At 40.9% G+C, this 19,919-nt stretch overlaps 1 protein-coding gene across 2 annotated transcripts in view; it reads right to left on the reverse strand.

The window, feature by feature from the left end:
* Positions 1–19,618, reverse strand: part of LOC117742716 (seizure protein 6 homolog) — an 83,238-nt gene extending 63,620 nt beyond the window's left edge. Inside the window, exon 1 of one of the 2 annotated variants that reach the window (XM_034550307.1) lies at positions 19,191–19,618. In XM_034550307.1, coding sequence (XP_034406198.1) covers positions 19,191–19,275 — 85 coding nt within the window. In that variant the 5' untranslated portion in view covers positions 19,276–19,618. The remainder of the gene's footprint in view (positions 1–19,190) is intronic. The other variant, XM_034550308.1, reaches the window with a different exon arrangement.
* Positions 19,619–19,919: the final 301 nt, after the last annotated feature.

Raw genomic sequence — 19,919 nt, forward strand, 5'->3', positions numbered from 1 at the left:
ACGTGGACAGACTGATTTTTGGGCATGGAACGATGATTAGGTATTACGCCTGTTGGGTTTACCTTCAGCGGACAGTACTTTTGAGGTTGTTTACTGCCATTTTGTTCGCGGGTCAGAAAGCATCACAACAAGTCTTGTGTGGAAATGGGAAACTGTAGGAGACAGATTTAGACATGTCGCCTACCAGCCTATGCGATTATTGAGAAACTGCATGAGAGCTCAGCGCACCGGCATGAAGAATGAGATTTGTAATGTAGAGAATCAGTACGACAACACAAAATGTGGGCATGCCCACTGGCCTCCTTCCCCAAGCTTACACATGATAAGCTGCAACTATCGTGCCTTGAGCCGCCAAGTTGGTGTGTAAGACAGCCTCATCTGGCCGGGGCAGTGGGCTATGACATTTCACCCCTCCTACCAAGAGGATCCTTCTTCTATCTTCTCTCTCCAGAGCTCCCATGGCCTCTGAAAGCACTGTCAGCATGCAGCACTCAGCTGAGCCTGATTGAATTAACTGGAACAAAATGGATTCCACTTACTCAACCTGCCGGACAGATGAACGCATCACTGACAAACTTTGAGTCCAGGCAATGCCAGAGTGTTGTAGGATGTAGGGATGCAGTGGCTCGGTCAGCCATTAGCTTAAACACATTCTCAGCGCAACACCAAATACAACTGGAACGACTAAAAAGATATCCCCAACCCCGGAGTGAGGCTCTTGTTTCTGCACTGTATTAAAGGCAGGGGTTGGTTTTTTGACGTAAATACATTTGTTTCCTAGCAATGGGGCAGCAAACACCAACCATTAGCGTGATAAATATGATGCCGGGGTGCCTTGAGGAGAGGTGGGCTATGATCAAAATACTCAAGAGCACTAATGGATATTTAGACCATGTTGTTGTTCCATTTGTTGCACTCTAGGCCACAGGCAAAATGTACATACAGTTTCAGGGGATGCTTAAAGCCGGAATTTCCAGTTACCTCCACTTTTCCAGTTTCCTGGTTGTACTGCTACATATGTACATAAACAACTAAAGCAATACAGTGGATTTATTCTTCCTTTGAACCCTTTAGAGGGCCCTAAAGCACACCCTGTTTGAGCATCACTGACCTATAGAAGCCACGGCTGTGTGATACCAGACACACCAATCACTTTTTTTCCACTGAAGTTAGTGTTGCTGTCTCCACAATGAGACATTCAGAGAAGAAACCAACATTTGGAACAACCCGGGACGATGGGCGTGGGCTCAGGGATTGACACATTGATTGACACATTGATTTTCCCTTACGCTAGCTTTGAGAGCCACTAGGTTTCAAGGGCTCTCATTACCGACACGTACATGTAAAGCTGTTCACTGCTGCTTGAAGCTGTCTGAAGAGGAACCCTAAATTGAGCGCTGCAGTGAGGATGATGGATAGCCTTGTCAGTGATACAGATGGCTCCTGCAGGGGGTCCGGCTTCCCTTTGGGATGAATCAGCTGGGCTGAAGACCACATGTTGACAGCAGAACCTCTTTGTAGAGTGACATGAGGCATCGCTATGCCAGCTATAACTGCTTGGAGACCATGAACATCTCTTAGATGCTGCCACAGGATAAAAAAAGCAGCCAAATGTAACACTAACAACGCCAACAGATAGCGCATTGTTAACTGCACATAGTGTAATGGGAGACTCCCCTCTGGAAACTATTATCCCAACCAAACCTTCTCCACTATGCCATAATTAGACACCCGTTATATAATTATTTATATGCATTTACAAATAATTTGATCAGTCATTTATAAAGTTAAATGAATATGTTAATAAGTACTATATACTTTGATTACAACTCATTAGAGGCAATAGTTTATAAGCACACATGTCTGTTCTAACAAAGAATTGCAAAGGCTTATTCTACCCTACTTTTGGAGAATTATTATTGGATGCATCAGGTCCAGTTATTAGCAAAGGGAGAACAAGCGGGGCCAAGTCATACATTGCGGCTCCGCAAGAGTTTCCTATGGTCCGTGTGATGTGTATGTCATCATAAGCCCGTGTCCGAGTCACGCCATGTGGAACGCCAGACCAACGCAAACCCACAGATGAGAAGCTTGGAAAGTATGACCATGCTAGCGTGCATGCAAATAATATGTATTAAATCAAAACATAGTAACGTAATACATCATTTGGTCAGGAGAGACAAACTACTTCCACCTGCTTCCTGAAAAGAACGGATGCACTATGTCCGACCTTTGGAGTACAAATGTGCTGCCACATCCTCACAGTGCAACCACATAAAACTGAGCAAGTGCAGGTTACAGTGGTGCTACAGAATAGGAAGATCTGCACTGTACGTCACTTTGACAAAGAAAGCAGGAGGGAAGTGGGTGATTGAGTGCACTAGGAGTGTGAGTGAGGGCTCAAGGAGGTCACATGTCTTTGTGCCCTGCCCTTTGAATAGGCCTTGCCCTCCTGGCCCTGCTGGCTCTGGCTCTCCTGTTGGTGCAGGTAAAGCTAATCAGAGGCTGTGGTATTGGGTCCATGCAGCCAGCTCTGAATAAAACATAAAAAGTGTAATCAAAAGGGGGCATCTGTGGCTGTCTCGGGCTGCTGGTACCACCACTCCAGCTATTCACCACATGTGTCCTCATACTAATGACAAGCCTGAAAGGAGGCACAGGGCAACCTCTTTTCATAATCAAAGTGTTTTTATTCATGACATGTCTATTAATTAGTTTGGAATAGGCGGCACCATGTGCTCAGGAGAATTTAAATTGGCTGAAGAGGATTTGCCCTTTCCCTGTTGAGCCAATGATTTCTTGGCAAGTCTTTATAACCTGGGAGTAACAAAGAGGCGGAGAGGAAGAGACAAGGAGATAGAAAGGGGGGCTCTCCCTCTCTCTTTCCCCTATTGCTCTCTCTCTCTCTCTCTCTCTCTCATTCTCTCTCTGTGTGTGTGAGTGACTATAAATCACTGGGGGCAGCAAAGCTGAAACTGTCAGCGGTGTTCGTCCTTTTACATCTAAGCGATGTGTGTATATTAGTGAGAAGACACACAAACGGAAAAAAGAATAACCACCTTTAAAGTATGTACGTTTTCTTTCTGTTTGATTTTCCACATAATCTCTGAACCCCAGCAGTTTCTGCGTTTTTCACTCCCGTCACGTGTTTCTCTCTGTAGCCTTGATTTTCCCTGCAATATATAATCCTGCACCTCTATCGTAACAGCACCACCACGGCTAGAAGTACAGATGCCATAAATCACAGAAAAAGAAGTTGAATTTCTTTGTGGCATAATGTTGTAAAATAAATGTTTAAAGATTGCCAAAACAAGTTGCCACAAGTGTTGAAGGCTTTGCGTGCTATATATATAAATATACAACCTCTACTTACAGCCTCTGCTGTCCTCTCCTCACTGCTGTGTCATGTGACTGTTGGTCTCGGCCGAATCAATCATTGCTTCCTAGTTGCGCTGAGGGGCGCAGAATGTTTTGCTTTTAGCCTCAGTGATTGTGTGGATTAAGGAAGAAAAATTACCGGTATGTAATTTTCTCCAATAAAGGCATTGTAGAAATACATGAATAAGAGTGTTTGATTGGTAACACCATCTACGTCTTGAGAGACAACTATAAGAATGACTTGGATGATTCAATGTCTTCTCCAATGGCTTCATCTCTAACCTCTGTCATCCACAGAAAAGATGCCGTTCTCCTGTCATTATGAGGCTGTACCTCAACTTCTTTCTTAACTTCTCTGAAAATACACCCTGACACAATAACATTTGTTATCTGCTTTGACTCAAACTGCGAATAAATAACGCACCACAATAGGACCTCATAACCGACACGTCTCTGGTGCAGTTAACAAACAGGCATGCAGTATTGACACTTGTCAAGGCGTAATCAGCAGTGATGTTTTAGTCATGGCGAGTGATGGAACAGGAGGCAGATTGTTTGCTAATTCTCATTTCACACACTCCCAATGTGAAATCAGCCAGGCACACAGAGCCGCGGTTCCCCTACATGCACAATGGTCTGGCTCGCTGCGTAACACCAAATTATCTTTCCCCTGACTTAATTATTCATTAGGCAAACATAATTAATTTAAGAAGCTTCTCTCACTGGAAGTGTTTCAAATAAAGGCCAGAAGGACATCTTTCTGCTTTATCATTAACTGAACACAGAACACAGCCAAGAAACCTGCAAGGGTTCTGAATGCTTTATTTAATACGGTCGCAACTTGTGCCAACAGTTTTAAAAAACATTTTTACAGCGCTGAAAAGTTGAGGCCTTGTGCAAAAATGCACTGCAACGCTTTTATTGGTTTAGCTCAACAGCTAGAAATACCTTCAAATATAAGCTCTTCAACGGTATTTTAATGCCCGTATTTTAATCCACAGAACATGAGCGAGGAACCATACTGCCTACTTTTGATAACTATTTTCTGGAACTATTGTCCAGTCCTTGCTTCCACACATCATTTAGCAGGCCCTATTTTGTCTCCCGGTATCTGACTGGGCCCCTTGGTGCTTGATGTGAGACCCAGACGGAAGGATTTTCTTCTGCGGCTCTTCTCAGCCAATCCATCTCCCCTCCTACACGTTTACCAGAAAGCCACCCTAATTACACACACTGAGTACACAGTCACACACACACACACTTTGCCCTCTCTTTCCCTTCCTTTGCTCAATCTTCCCCGACTCTAACGGAAGCATGGCACAAGGCTTTGATCTATCTTCTGCGTGATTCTGGGCTTTCAGATCAAGGGGCGGTTTGTCTTCAAGCTCACCAAATCCTCAGACGGCCCGAAACAAAGAGTAAACATACTGGAGTGCCTTTCCAGATCCATTTGCGTAATGGCAGAGCTGTCTGTTAGGGTGTGTGTGTGTGTGTGTGTGTGTGTGTGTTCGTGCATTGACCCTGTTCTGTTGTACCCCCTTGTGCCACTCCATTCCAACAATCATTACAGGCTTCTTCTCTCGCGGTATATTATTATTCTAATATACTACTCTATTCTTCTGCCTTGATGAGATATCTAAATTGAAGGACTGAGGCCTCCCTACCCCTATTGGTGACCTTTTTCCATGGAAAGTTTCTTTGTCGAATTACTCCCTGCAAGCGAACGATCCTCACCCGTATTACCATGGAAACAACAAGATTCTTCTTCCCTGAGGATCTATTAAAAAACTTCTATTCTGAGGATCTATTCATGAGTCAATGAAAAGGGTGAATATGACACCTCTGTGCTTCTTATGTCAGTTTGCCTTTGTCAATAATTGTTGTTTTAAAGACTCTCTGTGCCCTCCGTAATAAACAAAGAAAAAATAAGATAAGAAAAGAAAAGAAATAAAGAAGTAAAGAAAAGTGTTTTTCTTTATATGTTATATTTCGGACAGGCAAAGTGTTTCTTCTGTTTACTCAGTGACTGAGGATAAAAACAACAACTCAACATCAAGACACACTCAATTAGGAAATACAGCTCTTTTAAATATGGAACCGTCATTCAATTGAATAAACTTGTGTTTTAATAGCAACAACATACAAAATGGGTCCATTCATACATGAATGATTTCCCAATGCAAGAGAAAACAATAAAGGGCATGATAATAAAGTCAGCGAAAATAATAAAATGTTTTCATGTAATAAGGTCATTGATACTTTAAGGTTGTTGATACTTTAGTTTCCAACAGAATACAGTATATTGCATTAAGTTGTTTTTCTTTTTTCTAGTTACATACAACAACGGTGACCATGTAACCCCATCTGCCCAGTTTGCAAGTGGTGGCATGTAGAGGCCAATACATGGGGAAAAAACAACAACTTCAGAATATGGTTGAACTTGTGCCCATAAATGTCTCCCCATATTTGCTTTCATAATCAGTTTGGACGGACTGGATTGTGCTGTGAAATGAAACGTGAGCTTGCAAATCCCATTGGATTATAGGGTGACAAATCCAGTTGGCTTGAAGCCTTTCTTGTCATCTACAGTGGCGTTTAGTAAATATAAAAAAAGTCCATATAGTTAAGTTTGTCAGTTAAAAATGGGGGAGAGCCCCGATGGTGAGGGGATGTCGGGATAGAGCGCATGTAACTGACAATGAAAGGAAAGGCTGCAGAATAAAATGACTCCAAAAGCATGACATTTAATCCAATTTGCTCGGCAGTTGTAGCCGTGTTAAAATCACATAGTGGTTTGTCCTCTATAAAAGCCATAGGGATGGCTATATACCATCCAAATGGGCAATTCCACAACACCAAAAGTAGAATTGCTCAACAATCTAACAAGAGGAAGACAGATTCAAAGAGAATCTATTGTAGCCAAAGGACATAATTAGAAATCAAAATACCAGAGTAATCACTGGGTTGACTGAGAGGAACAAAGCCCTCTTCTTTTTATATTTTTATTTTGAGATGTAGGTAAAATACCCTGAGAAAGACTTTTTTTTTCTTCTTGGTTTTATCATGTTAGTGCAGAATTTTGGAATGAGATGAGTATTAATTCATAATCTTGTTTAAAATTATAATTCTGGTTGAGACAAAATTATAGATATCGACTAGATTTACAACCTTGCGGTCGTATGCCTCCGCCAACCAGACTCGTTGCAGTTTGCTATCACTTAATCATTTTATTCTATCAGACATTTGTGTGAAATTGTCATAATTAGCATTGGAATTCTTGAATTATGGTGTCACAGTGACCTCAGACCATGAAATTGAGTGCAAGTGGATGCGTGTGCAAAATTTGAAGAAATTAGCTCTCAAGGCGCTCTTGACAAATTGCATTTGCGGAAATAAGGTCAGTGACCTTGACCTTTGGCCACACAAATCTTATCAGTTTATCCTTGACTCCAAGTGGACATTTGTGCCAAATCAAAGAAATTCCCCCCAGGCGTTCCTGAGATGTTGTGTTCATGGGAATGGAGAGACGTCACGGACAATCCGAAAAACACAATGCCTGCGGCCATAAAAATATAACAGACACAACGGAGCTTAAAATCGGATAAAGCTCCCTGAAAGTCAAACTTGTATTCTCTCTCTGCTACTGAAACATCAAACTAACTATAGGCTGATTTACACTACAATGTTACTGGGAGCTGCCTCTTCCCCCCCCCCCCTGTCTTCTTCTTTCCCTTTCATCACTTCCTCAAATGTGCATCCACATTCAGAGCCGGGCCTCCTGGAGCGGGGCCAGGGAGCGTCCCCATAGCCTCTCAGCAGAAACAGCTTTGTCAAACTCAGTTAGCCGCCTCCGAGGGGGGAAAACACCTCTTTCCACAGTAATACTCCAACTATTCACATCATGCCCTCGCCTCTGCCTCAGCCACCTCATCAATCCACACAGCAACAAAGGTAAACAGCCTCGCACCTTCCAAACAGAGGCCCGTGCTGCTTTGTTGACACAGTGTATGTGCAAAGCGCCTGCACAGTGTGAGCGACTGGCAGGACAGGCTGAGCTTCATTTACAGAAGGTAATTGCTCTGGAGCCAAGTGGTGCGCTTTTATAATGAGGTTTTCTCAGCTTTGCTAGAAGGGTCTGGATTTATTTACTCGCCAGATGAAACTACTTTGACAGGGACATATAAGTTCAGCTAAACAACACATCACCTTCAAGCAGGACCGGTCACTGACATTGGAAGGCTTTTTTTACGGACTGTCCTCCCTATTGTGTACACCTAGGCATGAAATAACATGACACTTGTCTGGTCACCATCTCTTGAGAGGCTCCGAAAGAAAAAACACTGATGAATATTAATATTTTTAGGGGTACTGTTTTGAGCCCTGCTGGATCACTCTCAGGCACTCTAGATAAAAGCTTGGACCAAGTGGTGTATCTAATGTTTTCCCTAGTATAACTAGAAGGGGAGAAGATGCCCAGCTACTATGCATTCATTCCTCTCCTCGTCTCCGTAACTCTGCTCTCACTTTCGCACCCTCCTTGTCAAATTGTTTATAACCTGCTACCGATGCATAATCCTCGCCATGAACACACAGCATATAGCCTCGCAGCTGCGATCTACATTGAAGATGCTCTACTCCTCTCAATGTGAGATCTGCTTTAACACTATGCTATGTACACATTCCTCTCATTCTGACTTCAGTGTAGGGAGAAAAAAAACCGGGAAACATGTTGTTTGAAAAGAAACGGTATCAAGGAGATTCACCAAAATTCATAGACGCTGTGTACTGGGGAGTCCAACCCATTCATTGTCTCAAGAGCTGTCTTCATACATTGCAGATTCATTTTTACTCATTTTGTCTTCATGAAAATCCCACTATGCAACCGAACATTTCATTCACAATACAGAAAGGGAAATGGAGAGAACTCAAGGAGCACAAGAGTGCTTTCGAAGTAGCATGGACACTAGTTAAAATGCCCTTTCATATAATATTTTCTCTCCTTTTCTCCGTTTCCTGATAAACATCTGGCTTATTTTTGTTCCTGCAGAACAAGCTCCACTAAAAGTAATCAGAGATGGGTTCATGATGCTACCTATGTTGTAGTGGGGGGAAATGAAAAACGCAGGAGGCCGGCATATAGCTCATCAGCTAATGCAATTTGTTTCTTCTGGTTCTAAATTCCTTTTGGTTGGTAATACCTTTTGGGATTTTAATTGCATATCTGTTTTTACATTGTGATTGTTGTACTGACCCTACTAACTATTGGGAATTCCAGGTAAATAAAATAATAAATAATATGTCCTTATCTTGTCTTAAACTATATGCATTGAGTTTCTCAGGTCAAGGGAATTCTGCCATTTAGGTGATCTAAAAATACATATTGTGAGAAAAATCTTAAACTGGTGAATTTCAAGGCATGCAACAATGCCTCAAAGCTAGTTAGAGCTACATTCTGGCATATATTGAGATATTGCTGTTATAACATTGTGCTTGCCTTGTTACTGTAAAGAGACTGACCCATGATTGACCCAAAAAGTATGGGATTCCCAGCTGATCATAGTGTATTGTTGTCTTAAGAGAAATAAATGAATACCTCATTGAGTTACATAATTAAATATGGGTCCAGATGAAGCTTTAACTGTCATTCGTTTACCTCACTTTCATATATCAGTGATGCGATAAGCCATTATCCATTACATTTGACACAAAAATCACCATTAAGTCCATTGATGCATGTTTAAAGTTATTAGCAGCAAATGGAATAATTGACGGTTCAGTTAGCAGACATTTCCACCAGAGGCTAAACTGATGTCATGGTGACAGTTGTGCCTGTTGCCTCTCCTTCTTCTTCTGCTTCGATCTCCTTCAGTTCCTGTGTACTTGTATTAATCATGTTATTGGGACAAAAATCTATTCACACAATTACACTTGAGGGACTCGTCTCTCATTCAGGGGCAAAAAGCTGGTCCCAACAAGGCAAACCGTTATATTTAAGAGTGGGGGAAATGTGAAATTATGAAGATGGAGTCTGCAGGGTTAGCTTAGCATAGCATTAATATGCTACATGGAAGATTTTGAGGTGCCACTGCGTGGATTTTTTATTTTGACAGAGCCGTGCTAGCTCTTAACCCTAGTTACATGCTAACATAAGCTAACTGGGCTGCAGCCTCATCGATAGCATACAGGCATACGAGTGTTCACAATTAAACCTCAGCAAGAAAGTGATCGTGGGCAATTAGCAGACAGAGCAGGCATTGCAACTTCAAGCTGTTACTGCTCACATTAATAATGTCTCTGTTCTAATCAAGTGTCCCAGTAAACCATGACGGTGTGACAGTGAGCCAGAATGCACATTATAAGGACCCTTAAACTGTAGCTAAGATGGACTTTAGTCATCATTAATTGTATTTTTCCATGTGCTTTCCTACTGTGACACGTCAACGTGTCTGGGAAAAAGAAGGCCTCCAGCCGCACCAGTCCAGCAGGCGTCGTTAGTGTGTCCCGCTGTCCTGCACACCTGTGGCTCATCTCCTCATCAGCCTTTGTGACCAGCTGCCTGCACATGCACCTCATTACAACCCATTTTTTGTCAGACCGCCTGGCTTTTCCCAGTTCCCTTGTCAGTTTTGTGTCTACCTGTCTGGCACTAGATGTTTTTTTTTCTACCTTCTTGCAAGTTTACAGTAACGTTTCTGTCATATCAAGTGCCTACCTACCTCAGTTGCTTGCTCGGTGTCTGCAAAATGAGGTCCAAAAGCATGTCAACTGCTTTTTCCACTTTTCTGGAGATCTTTTTTTGTCTTGGTCATAAATGTGGATGGTGCAAGATGCAGTTTTGATTTTTCATATACTTACATATTTTGTACTGAATTGTGTATGAAAAGCAATGTTACATAACACTTTATAGAATTGGTTCAATATTTTCTCATATGCATCCAGATCTGCTATGGTGAACATCTGACTTCTGATATACTGCAGACTGCTAGGTAAAATAAGTTATAGTTACAATAATACTTTACAATACAGCACTCAAAATTGTAGATTAATTCAGCAGCACATCAAGAATGCACTGAGACAGCAGGATTCTCTATTTTCTTTAAACTAATCATATTCTTATTAAATAAACCATTTAACTCTGTAATATCAACCAAAAGGTTGGTTAATATTTTGCAATAGACAAGGAGAGTAAATCATAATCTATGGCAGAAAGGATAAGGATATTTTATTATGTTAATAATGTTGTAGATGTAAGAGGCAAACATTAAAAATTCAGGTTGCAATGCAGAAACGAAAAGAAGGCACACAATACAACACAATTAAAATAAAATGGTAAATCAATATGTAAATTATTATTATTTAGACGTAGGCCCAACATGCTGCAGTGCCTTGAATAATGATAGAAAATTCTAATGATAGCCGCAGCAGTTGGTTCAATATTTTTTCCGTTAAACTTAAGGTGCTCACATTGCTAAATTGTCTCATTGCAACAATGTTAAATGTATTATTTATTATGAGCACAATCATATTTTCATAAGATTACGTATTCTACATGGGCTGGATAATATTTGAATTTTCCCCAAATGTACCATTTATGTCGAACTGTTCTCATATTTCCATCAAATGATCTTAAGATCATTAAATGCTGTATCCTCAAGTTAAATGATCTTCCTGAATACAGTTTACCGTGAACATACTGTGTAAAAGGTCCAATCTTTGGCAAGGATCAGCCCTACTACCATAATTCCCAGTCTGTTTGCTTTCATAATTCCGACTTAATCCTTCCAAGCACACCCAGCCAGGCTTCATGGGCTCCTCCCCCAAGCTGCTGAGCAACAAAACTGGTTTCGTGGGTTAAATCAAATCAAATCAAAGTCATTTTTGTTGCTATGTTTTTGGGGATTGAGAGGCTAGAATGATAATATATTTATACAATTTAAGTGTGGGCCAATGAGATTCAGAAATTCAGCAAAAAAACAAAAACAGAAGCGACCAGGATATTCTTCAAAATGGACAATTTGCACGCACACACACACACACACACACACACACACACACACACACACACCATATAAATGCTATATGGACAGTAATGTTGTTTTTCAGATCTGGTTAACCGTGTGTATTTGCATGTTATTAAAGTGTTAGCATACTAATATTGGCTAATATGTTTAAGCGTAAATTGCAGCTGAGGCTGATGGGAATGTCAGTTATGCAGATTGTTTTGGGGGGGAAATTAAAAAGGAAAGTTCAAGGAATTACCAAAGTCATTATGATTCATTCTCTGGGGACCATGGATATCAGAACTAAAATTAACCATAGTCCATACGATAGTTGAGCAATTTCACTGAAACCCAAATGTAAACCTCATGGTAGCACTGCCTGTATGTCTCAACTCAATGTAATGGGAATATATCCAATAGCTGCTGAGATATTTCAGATGTCACCTTGTCTTTATTCCATATAAAAGAGAAGGAACACAGAGACAATAAGCAATGAGTTACATTATGTTCCTGTCAACAGTATTGGCTTTCAATACCTTCCTTCTATCAATGGGAAGCTACTAAACATCATGTCACCATCTATTTCCCCCACCATCTTAAAGAGATGTCAGTAGCATCCGATGCATGGACCAGCTTTTACCACTAAAAGCTATAGTCCAGCAATCAATGACGTGGTCTAACAAAGCCACAGCTGTTCCCTGCTAACTAATCCATTCGCAAGGATGGGTTTTCTCTCCAAAGGCTGCTTGCTGCTTTGACAGATGAGAACAGCCACAAAGAGCTGGCTCTCCATCACCAGGAGAGAAGCGGAGGCAGAGGACCGCCTTGTTACTGGCAGACAATTGCCCGAACACCCGGCAGTTGCTGGGACTGACAATGTTCGATATTTTGAAGATGGCGGTCGATGTTAGAACCTCTAAATGATACACAAGGTCCACTGGGAGGACACGTCAACATCGTACTACAGAGCACGAGGCTCAGGGTTACATCTGCTCTGCGTCTGTGTCGTGTGACCTGAACACGTCAGCGAAGCAGAAGGCTTGGAAATGGTTTTATGCCTGTGATATGTTGCTTAATTTTAGCCAGCAGTGCATCAACTGCAAGAATCCAATGTTTGTGGCGCTTATGATCAGCTTGAGGTACTTAAAACCAGGACAGATGTTGCTCGAGAAGCAGCCAAGCTGCAACTATAAATGCAATGTGTTCTCCCAGCTTTCTACACTTTCTTCGCCTATGTTTGTCTTTGACTATTTTCAATTACTCATGGAGCTACTATCCCCTTCCTTGATCTATCCACAACATTGTTATCTTTCGATGCTACTTATAATATGTTTACTCATCCTGATGAATTCAATTACATCTTTTCAGAGAAAATTGCTGTGGGGGTGGCTCAGCCTGCCAGAGGTCAGCGCTAACTGTGAATACTAAAACTACTCCCCCAAACACATTACACAGCCTATTACCTGCTGCTTTTCACCCAGCGCTCTTCGACCCCGCATAAGCCTTCCCACAGCCGCAGATGAAATGCCTTCTAGATGGATTGTGGCGTGGAGAAGAGGGGAAGAGAGCCGGAGCTGTCCCAAAGCCTAATCGTTTCACAGAGCCATCCCCACTGCAGCCGCAAAACACGCCAGTCCTGATTAGAGAGGTGTGTACAAGGCCAGGCCGAGCGTGAAAGGTGCGGAAAGGAGGCCCGGCCTGGGGAGGCAAACCATGCCGACTCTTTTGTCAATGGACGACTGGTGGGATCGATAAGAAGCCAGGCCAAAGGCAAAGTAGGTAGAAGTAAGCCAGCGATGTACTGCCTTGACAAAGTAGTAGACATGGCTTCATTTAGGGTTTTTTGCTTGGAATAAATTAACTGTGTATGCCCCTCCGGTTTTCCCAGAGTCCATTGCCCTCCCTGCTGGAAGTCCGGCCTCGGCTCTCTGCTCGGGTGGGAGATTTCATAAGTGGAGCAGCTCTTGGTGCCTGCCTCCGATCCTGAGGAAATGTCTCTCTTTTGCCGAGGATACATGGTGAACTTGTTCACTTTTAATATCTGTGTTTTGGCTCAACACAAACATCTCATCATCCAAACTGTCAACAAGATTAAATAAACAGGGTGGGAAATGCGTTCAGGGAAAGAAAAAGAAAAAACATTGTTGTAATTGTAAATGCTTTACTGTACGATGCATTTTGGTAACATATGGCAATATTGTAAAAAAAAAAAAAAGTTTTAAAGAATCTGAGTAGCTATTACAAAATGAGTCTGAATATAATGATTTTTTTTATTTTTTTATTGAGAATCTTGGTATCTCAAGTTGTTCCTGCTTCATTGCACTCTTTAGTAATTACTCACAATATTGAGTGCTGTTTTGTAAATTATAACAGTATTTAATTTATTTTCTTATACACCGCATGCATAATAGACTCAAATGTACAGCTGAGGCAAATAAGTCAAGTAGATATACAAAAATCAAATTACGTTGCTTGAATTATAATATTGTTGCTGTCATTTATTTATAATGGAATTAAAAACCTGAACATGTTCTTGCTTTATTGGTTAATTGTCAAGCAGCCAATACTGTTACTGCTGACTAAATAATGTGATGGTGTGTATGTTGTCGGTGTTGAGGGTATTTTACTCTGAGATTTAAAAAAATATAGCGTATGCAGGAAGTGTGCAATTATATTAGAAAGAAAAATGAAAAAGTCTATTTAAATGTTTTCAGTGCTGGAGAACAGAATGCATTTAGTTAATTAATTAGTTTGTCCCAAAATAAGGACACTAAAATGTTCAATTACTCTGGAGCAGACGATTGCCAACCACTCATCTCTGAGTCTCCCTTAAGATAAAATTAAAAGCAAAATGTTAAATAAAACAGGGAGGAGGAAAGAGAACCTGACAAAGAAACTGATGATACAAATACTTATTTCACTATTCATACAACATAGCTGGTTGGCCTCCTTTTTAAAGCTGATGCGGCATTTTGACCACACAGCAAGAATATGAGGAAAAGAAATAAACCAACTACTTTACCGCTCTCCACATCTGAATTGTAATACTGAACTGCAGATTGAGCTGAAGTACAGCCTGATTTAGTGATGGCACCAGGCTTTATTTCTATAGGACTGAACCAGCTGTTGGAGACCCATTCCAAGAAAAGCTGTGATGAAATCCCCAAAAAGATTCTTGCAAAAATACTCCTTTCCTTCCACAAACAAAGCTCCACACTTTTGAGGGAGAAAATATATGAGGCAATGACTCAAATTAGAATGCATAGAACCTTCTCACGCAGCAAGAGAGAGGCATTTGCACATGAAGAGTTGAAAATGAGTCGCATTCAGCCAAGCTGTGAGCTCCACCTAGGAGGCAGTGAAAGAGACCGAGGCAGGCGCAGAGAGGGGCTGAGGCAGGCAGGCGCCAAGGCTTGAAGAGGGGCATTCTGGCATAATGACTCTCATTTACCATTGACAGGCCTTGGGAAAGTTAAACTAATTATGACAGCACACAGATGCTGAATAGCCCTTGATGAAGTTAATCACTGGCAATCCAAAAAACAGGTGTTGAATAATTTCTGTTGCCACCCCTGAAACTAGAGGATGTTCAGATTTGTCAAGCACATCACTCAAAGCAGCAATCTACTCGAAAGTATTGGCGTCTCATTCCCACGATCCGGACTCATTTCATGACCGTTTGTGACTGTGAAGAGCATCTCCAGTGTCGTAACCCGTGATGTCAGCCAGACAAACACTACTGAGCTCAATGAGTAACACACAAAACGCTTTTTTGAAACGTGAAAGTAATTAATTCCATTGTGTCAACAGGTGTCGCAACAAAAGCGGGTCCTCAGAAATGCTCGCCCGCTCGATGACTTATGGTGCAGATTTAATATGCAACTCTTCCAACAATAATCTCAAGTCAAGTCCAATACAGCCTCACTACTAGAGTTTTAGTTTTAGGAAGAAGAAAAAAATCTCCATGTGAACTGGATGCAAAGTTGTTGTTTTTATACGAGCTAACTTGCGATATGTTTTAATGATGAATCATATTTGCCAGATATATTACAACTAAGACTTGACTATACACATTCCTTAAACCAACAGTGGCATGTCAAGGAGGCTCTGTCAACCACGAGGAGATCGTAACTCATTTTAATGAGCTTTAGGATACATAAAACATCGCTTTCTCCAACTCCCCGATGGCTACAGATCATTGTTAACAGGCGGAGATAATGTGTAAGCATAAAGATAATAGGCTCAGCTGAATGTCATTACAATGTGGAAAACTTCAAGTGCAGCACCGAGGCCAGCGAAAAACTCTCCACACTGAATGGATGCGTGATTAGCTATTAATTATGCGTCTGGATTTTATCAGACGTACTCATTTGAATCATTTTACAAAATGTCATTATTATTGAGCTGCTTTGTAACGACTGAATTGGAAATGAGCGTATAAACCATTGTGTGAGATTTTTTTACTTAAGGTCGATTCAGTGGTTAGAAATGTTTCTACACAGTATCTGAGACGACAGATACATGGGATGTTCCTTTTTAATATTGTTTAGATTATTTCTAACAGTGCTGTTGAAGTAATAGCAGTTTCATCTGATTACATGCTTTCTATCAGAGTGTAAATTTGATTGATACCTTTTATGACAACTCAAAGCTGTTGCCTTCAGGTTGTATATCCGAGTAAATGTCCATAACAGGTTTTGTCACTTTGTCGCTCGGAGTACCGCATTGGAAATAATTAAAGGCCTGTAGTGTTCTCATGTTAAGTATTACTCTTTGCAATTTGGTAATCATACTGTATCCTCAGAATACTGTTGCTGGGTGCTGTGCATGGGCAGCTCTATTTTTCACTACACTTCACCAATTCACACAATTACATTTTAATTATCATGGAGTGAGCACCATTTTATTTCAATCAGATTTAATGTGTGTGAATCTATTTTTGTATTCATGATGTGAGACAGATTCCATCCCAGCACACAGATGGAACACATGAATACATTTCGGTCACAAACCACTTGACTTGTATGTCTTTGGCATGTCCATTTAATTATCGGGTTGTTTTGGCTGTTGAAGGTATGTAGAGATCTGCGAGGTTCTGATCAGAATTGTAATGATCCTCTTTGAAACAGTTTTTGTTGTTCTTTCCGTCTCCCTAAATGACCTCTTGTTAATGGGAAAAAATAAATTAAAGGTATAGAAGCCTTGACCAATTAATTTAAAAAGCAACATTATTTGTTACAACCATGAACTTTGTGCCTGCAGACCCGTTAATCATTTTCTGTTAATTAATGAGTGGGTAATTATGTTTTGCGTGCTTGCATTTCCTTTTGTCATTTCGATGTTTTGCTTTCTATTTGATGCTTACCATATGAAAGACATAGCCACCACTCAAAATGTTGTCAAAGGCCAGGACATGCTTTGTAGGAAATAGTTTTTGTCATATGTAAAATGTCTTTCATCCATCTGTTTTCCACATTCTGGTACAAAACAAGAAAATGATGACAGTTTGTGTGTGTGTGTGTGGGGTGATGTTTTTAAATAACAAAAGCAGCCTGAATGTGCTTTGCAAATAGAAAGCGTTAGGAGCAATACACTTGGATGAGAAATAGAAATAAGCCAGTAGTTAAGGGACAATCAGTTCCTTAGAATTTTGATGACCCCCGACAACAAATATTAAGTTACATTTATTACTGAAAATAACATTTTCCCTACACAATAATATGAAAGTGCACAGTGCAGATGGGAAACTAAAGTCACAGTCTCCAAAATGCTGCATGCCAGTGAAACGGATGGGCGTCCGTATCCGCTGCTCAGTAACAGACTGAAGCCTGTGAACAACGGGCATGTGCCACAAATGAGAGAATCAGATCTCACCGCTTGTCTACGCACTCAAAACCACAAGAATCAAAAATCTAAATGGCCAGCCTAACAGAATTTACTAAAGCGTGAACATTTGCTCGCTAAGCAATGGCAGAGAATTCACTAATGGAAGCTATTTATTATTACATTATATTTTGTTCTCAAAAAAGAAATAGTGGAGTGTGCATTTTTTTCCCCTCCCGAGAGTTTTGAGCGGTGAGCGAGCAGAGCAGGTGTGTTCTTGGTATGTGTGCATTTGTCAACACTAAAATATGCATACATCTTCTACTTATAAGCACTACTATGTGTTTACGCAAAGAAGTTCATAAAACATTCAAACAATTGGAAAAGAGGGTGTTAGGCTGTACCTCAAATGTGATTGTGCAAGGTTCTGAAATTATTTGCGACGCAGCACCTTTCCTCCTCTTGATATCCATCAGCAGATGTTTGGTTGATAGTGTAAAATGTTATTTCAGGCGCTAGTCCAGGATTGATTTAGCATGGGCTGAGATGTAATGGCTGAAACAGCCCAGGCGATGTGAAAATATTTAAAATGATTGCATTGTTTATGAATTACTTGTCCCTAGATGTGTTCATTTTCAACATGAAACAGACGGCTTTCATAAAAACGATCCACAGAAAAGACATTGTAGAAAAAGCCTTCGGTCTTTTACTCTGGAATGTGTTGCAGCATTATGAGATACTTGTATTAGCTGATGATGTGATGTGCATTTTCAGACCTGTGCATTGATTTGTATTATATATTCAACATGTAATCCCGAAATGAGTACAGATGTAAATATTTTTGCTGCACATTGTATTCATTACTGCTGGACAAACTGTATCTGCACGCACTACCTTGGAGGTGGCTCTTGTTTAGTTGAAACTGCATGAGAAAAAGCTAGAAGATATAGATCACCACATCTTTGTGGAGGGGGGTACAATTGTACAGACAAGCTGACACACAGGTAGAAAAACAGCTTGCATAGTTAGAATGATAAAGAGAGGGCAGAGGCACAATAGAGAAATAATTAGGACAAGGCCAGTGTGCATGAATGCGTCGCCGCTTCGCACACGCACTCAACTGTGTCAAACAGCTTGGTCAATAATCTTCAGCAATTCCTGAGGATTAGAGTCTTATTACCGAACACCGTCTGTCACACGGACCTCGGTGCCCAAAACAAGTCACTTCTTGACTGTTTACTCCGGGCTTCAACAAATAAATAAGCATCTCACTAGGAAAATGAATCACGTTAGATTAAATATTGTTCAATAGGTTAGGTCGATGGTTTTATTTTGTGTGTGCATGTGTGTGTGTGTGTGTGTGTGTGTGTGTGTGTGTGTTCTAAAAAGGTTCTGTAAGTTGACAGTAAACCGTTATGTAACTGACTGTTAAACACATATTACCCAGTGGCAAAATGTGAGGATCTATAACTCTTCTAATGAGCTACACTCAGTGTGCAGTATGGACATTATTGAAGGCTAAAATAAGTAAACAATATATATATATATATATATATATATATATATATATATATATATATATATGTGTGTGTGTGTGTGTGTGTGTGTGTATATATATCAGTCTTCTTATTTAATATTTAAGTTATTTATGTAGTTTATATAATATTTTAGCAGCTTAGAATGTCTGCTGATAATAAAATAAACGAGCAACGTTGTAGTTTCTTTAGCTTGATTGTTTCAAGAATTCAACCCAATAATTGTGATTTCGATATCATATGGATCGCTGTGCAAGCGCCGCCACACACACACACACACACACACACACACACACACACACGAACACACACACACACACACACACTTGTAGATCTGATGGTGGTGGAGCCGGGTGTCCTTGCCCAGCAGCTCCACCTTCGCGTGGTGCACTTTGACAAAAGGAAGTAACCGAAAACAATCCCCACAAAGTGCGTGCGAGACCCAAGTTCTTACCTTGCCCGTGGATGTCGGCCACGGCGGCGGCGAGGACCAGCGCCGCGAAGAGGGTCCTCAATTGGCAGTCCTGTCTCACACACATGTCTCCTCAAGTGGAGGTCGCTCCTCGCGTAGCTGCAGAGCACGTCCTCGTGTTGAGAAAGAATACTTCCAGGGCTTAAGAAAAACAAAGGAAAGCGAAAAGGAATTCAGTCGTACGCCAAAAAAAACAACAACACCATAAACTGAGTCGCGCGGTCCGCCGAGGGCACTTCCTCTGATATTCGCAGTGTGAAGACAGTCGATAATTATCAAGTGAAATGCGGAGGTCCCTTTATTAATTTGGACGCTCGGTGCGCGGATTTCCGTCTGTCTGTGAGAGCAGTCGGCACATGGAGAGACGAGGCAGCGCGCAGGCTTCAGCACCGCGGACAGCTCCTAGCGTCAGCTCAGGGAACAGCCTGCTCGAAGTTAGTTGGGGGAGTTTCAATGCTGGGCTGAGGGCTCTGTGTATTTCCCTTTACATCCTACGAGTTCTTCTTTAAGAGCACATTCGTTGTTTACATGTGTATTTGTTTCCTTTTTAAAAAAACAATATAACGTTCACAATCATGTTCAGATCTACAGAAAAATTGGATTATTCGATTGTTTTGTTTAGGTTTACCAGTGTTGCTGGTGTGGCTCACTTATAATAAGGACAATATGTTTGATAATTGTCTAGTTTTATTTTCATTATTGTATAATGTT

Source organism: Cyclopterus lumpus, chromosome 14, assembly GCF_009769545.1.
Source record: "Cyclopterus lumpus isolate fCycLum1 chromosome 14, fCycLum1.pri, whole genome shotgun sequence".
NCBI lineage: Eukaryota > Metazoa > Chordata > Actinopteri > Perciformes > Cyclopteridae > Cyclopterus > Cyclopterus lumpus.